The 4,129-nt window shown below is 41.4% G+C and overlaps 1 protein-coding gene across 1 annotated transcript; it reads left to right on the top strand.

The window, feature by feature from the left end:
* Positions 1-1,709: 1,709 nt before the first annotated feature.
* Positions 1,710-2,794, top strand: LOC140525821 (olfactory receptor 2H2-like). Its single transcript, XM_072641511.1, has one exon. It carries the CDS (start codon positions 1,811-1,813, stop codon positions 2,747-2,749), a length of 939 nt encoding a protein of 312 aa, XP_072497612.1. The 5' UTR covers positions 1,710-1,810; the 3' UTR covers positions 2,750-2,794.
* The last annotated feature ends 1,335 nt before the right edge of the window (positions 2,795-4,129 follow it).

Consider the following 4,129-nt stretch of genomic DNA (forward strand, 5'->3'; position numbering starts at 1 on the left):
GATCCCACAAGCGGCCTGCAAACACATGATGGACTGGTGTCGGTCAAGAAAAAGTTTATTGCAATCTTGCCTAGAAGGAAGACTATGACCAAGATGGACTCTCAGGGCCAATTGACCCTCCTACTGACTCCACCATTAAATGTTGCTTATTGCATTCCATACTCTTCCTCCCTCAGCCTGACCTATGGAACTATATGAATCTCTTAGTTCTGGGATTCAGCCTAAGCAGCTTGCTTTCTGCCTCTCCTGTGCCCCAATTTTGTACATGCTATGAAGGGAAGGTATAGAATCATCCTTGCAGAAGACCCTTCTCCCTCTCCTCCCCAAAGGAAGGTAAATTTTGAAGGCAAGAAGTTGCCCAGTTAACTTGGGGATTACTGGCTAATCTTTCTTTCTCTCTCTCTCTGTATCTCCTTCCTTCCTTTCTATCTGTCCACAAAATCTTAAACTCAGTTTGCCCTGAAGCTCATAGATTGGATCATAATAAGTTCCTGGCCAACTTTCACTTAATGGCTATATTTTAGGCTCTCCTGGCTTAGAGTGAATGTCAATAGTAACTGTTTTCTCCTTGGAAGAGCAAACCTGAGGGTCTTGTCTCCCAACTTGATTTTTTTCCTTTTTTCTAATTGGAGGGCCCATCCCATGACTCACTTCCTAAAGAAGTCTATTCACTACATGGGTGCTAACTCACTCCAAGTGAGAACCTGAAAAGGCCTAAGCCTAATAGGGCCAGGGTCTCCCATTACATCCTGGGCCATCTCCAGTCATTCTCATGAATATCTGGTCATTGGATCCAGATGGCCCTGGAGGAGAAAGTGAGGCTGGTACCCTGGCACAGTCATCCCTCACTCAAATCACGACATCAGTTGACTTCAACTGCAAGTCATGTTATCATTTCCCTGATGTCATGGTCCTCTTTGAAAACAAAGGACAAAACACAAGCCATGTCCCAGTTCTTCCACCTTAACTCCAAAGACCAAGGATACCTCCCCAAAGAGTTTACTTGATTCCATGTGCCCCTAATGGTATCATGCCATTCTTTCATTTTCCCTCCAGTTTTTTCATCACTGTGTTTGTTTTGTCTCTCCTACTAGACCAAAGGGTTTTCAAGTACATGTCTCCCATTTCTTTTCTCTGGGTCTTTTCAGTGTGTTTGCATATGGTGTGAAAGAGATTTTATGAACCAGTAAGCTTCCCAAATGAGGAAAATTCTATTCTTCAAGCTCAGAACACAAGACTAAATCTAGGCATTTATCCCATTTTGTAGACTGGTTAAAAGGGAGAATAGTGTAAAAGTGTGTGGCTCCCAGAAAAACAAATACCAAGCCGATATCTTATCTAGACATGCTACTGGTCATGAACTTCATTGTCTTAAACAAATTAATTTTTTTTCCTATTATATTTTTGATGATATCTCTGAAATCTAAAAATAGCAGAAGATAGGAAAAGAGGGGGGAACACAAGGCATGTTCTCCCCTTAACCAATTAATCAGGAACTCTTGGGTTTTCTCATTCACATTTATAAATTTCTTATCAAAGGGTCAGTGGATGGTGGTGGTAATTAAGAGAGTTGAGAGGACAGCTACTGTTTGTTATGAAACATTGTGGCTATGGGAAGGGGGTGTCAATAGAGAAGTAGGTGAATGGAATTGGATTACTGAATAAGAAAGGGAGAAAAAAGAAGCCCTCATCGCTGTGTTCACAGGCATAAACAAAATAAATTTTAATACCTTGAGAAATATCTCAGCTCTCTCTCTATCTCCCCCCCGCCCTTACTGTCATTTTCAGGAGCCCAGATGAAAGCTAGGCCATGAATAATAAAAGCTCTCCAGAAGGTTTCATCCTCCTGGCCTTCTCTGACCACCCAAGATTAGAGAAAACTCTCTTTGTGGTAGTACTGACTTCCTACTTGATGACTCTGGTTTGCAACACACTCATCATCTTACTGTCTATCCTGGATTCTAAACTACACACTCCCATGTACTTCTTCATTTCCAACCTCTCCTTCCTGGATCTCTGCTTCACTACAAGCTCTGTTCCCCAGTTATTGTCCAACCTCTGGGGTCCAGAGAAGACCATCAGCTTCACTGGCTGTGCCATTCAGCTCTTTGTGTTCCTGGCCCTAGGTGCCACTGAGTGTGTTCTCCTGTCTGTCATGGCCCTTGACAGATATGTGGCAATTTGCAGACCCCTCCATTATGCCCTCATTATGCACCCCCATCTTACCCAGAGACTAGCAATTGTAGCCTGGGTCATTGGACTATTAGAGTCTGTGGTCCAGACACCACCCACTCTTCGATTACCATTCTGCTCCCACAGGAGAGTAGATGACTTTCTATGTGAGGTCCCAGCCCTCATTCGCCTTTCCTGTGAGGACACCACCTACAATGAGATCCAGTTGGCTGTGGGTAGCGTCCTCCTCCTCGTTGTGCCACTGACTCTCATTTTGGTATCCTATGGTGCTATTGGCCACACTGTGCTGAAGATTAAGTCAGCAGAAGGAAGGAAGAAAGCTTTTGGGACCTGCTCCTCCCACCTCTTGGTGGTCTCCTTCTTCTACAGTTCTGTCATAACTGTCTACCTCCAACCCAAGAACCCTTATGCCCAGGACCGAGGAAAATTCTTTGGTCTTTTCTATGCTGTGGGGACTCCTGCACTCAACCCTCTCATATATACCCTGAGAAACAAGGAGGTGAAGGGGGCATTTAGGAGACTGCTGGTGAAGATCCAGCCACCAGGGAAGAGCTAAGATGTTGAAACTGATGTTTCTGAAGTTAGAGGGATGTTTCCAATGCTTTTCAATTTCACTTGAAACTTCAACTGACCCAACCACCAATTTGACACATAACCTCAACAGTAGGGAAGGACTCTGTTTGTGATGGGAACCTTGGTTACATATATAAGATTATTATATATCAAACTTCCTTTTGTTTTACTTTTCTACCCTACATCACCCTTTCCTTCCTCTGTCTTTTTATCTGATATAATAATTCTTGATTTCTCTAGATCTCTATTACCTAATCAACTCTTGCCATTTCTGTCTTCTATCTCCAACTTACCATTTTTCTCTCTTATCACATGAATCTGCTTTAACCTGTATGACCCTAAACAAGTCACCCACTCTGCAGACCTATCTCCTCATCCTCAAAATTAAGGAAATGGGTTAGATGGGATCCTATGATCCTGTCAGCTTTTTCAATGACATCTACATTTTTACTCCTATTTTGCTTCCTCATGGTTTTTCCTCTTTTTCTATTTCTTTAGTTTTTTTCACCTTAATGGAAAAAAAATTATAGATTCAAAGATGGTCTCTGGGCAAAGACAGAAACTATCTAGCTAATTCGACTGGTACCTGATCAATGATATTCAACAAGCTGTATACAGACTTTTCCTTTTTTCCTTTTGTTTAGCTTTTATTTTTTTAATTGAATTTGATTTTTAGTTCTGAATTCGTTCCCTCCCACTTACCCATTTCCAGTCATTAAAAAGGAAAGAAACAAAACCTGTTACAAATATGTATACTCAAACCAAATAAATCCCTGCATGAGCCATGCACAAGAAAAGGAAATATGCTTCAGTCTGCACTCTGAGTCCATTCCTTCTCCATATGGAGCTGGTTAGTATGTTTCATCATGAGCCCTTTGGAATTTCAGCTGATTCCATTATATTGATTAGAGTTCCTGTGCTTTTCAAAATTTGTTGTCTTTGCTATTGTTGTCATTGTATACATTATTATCCTGGTTCTGCTCACTTCACTTCCTGTCAGTTCATCTGTCCTTGCAAGTCCTTCTGAAACCACCCCCTTCACTATCTCTTACAGCACAATGACCATATTCATAGACTGTTTAGATATTCACCAATTTTGGGGCAGCCCCTGGATCTCCAGTTCCTTGGAGACTGGAGACACTGGACACAACAAAAGGAGTTGCTATAAATGCTTTTATACATATGGTTACTTCTCTATTTTTTTTTAATCTCTTTAGTATCCAACCTTTTCTCACAGACTTCAAATAAAAGAGAACCTATCTATTAATTGAAAATGTTAGAACTGGAAAGGATCTCAAAGATCATCTACATGAGTCTCCAAATTTCACAGATGAGGAAAATGAGTCTTGGAGACGGAAAATAT

The sequence above is a fragment of the Notamacropus eugenii genome, chromosome 2, assembly GCF_028372415.1.
Source record: "Notamacropus eugenii isolate mMacEug1 chromosome 2, mMacEug1.pri_v2, whole genome shotgun sequence".
Taxonomy (NCBI): Eukaryota; Metazoa; Chordata; class Mammalia; order Diprotodontia; family Macropodidae; genus Notamacropus; species Notamacropus eugenii.

What these genes read in the sequence shown, in the direction of transcription:
- LOC140525821 (XM_072641511.1), top strand. Translation starts at nt 1,811, where the DNA reads ATGAATAATAAAAGCTCTCCAGAAGGTTTCATCCTCCTGGCCTTCTCT.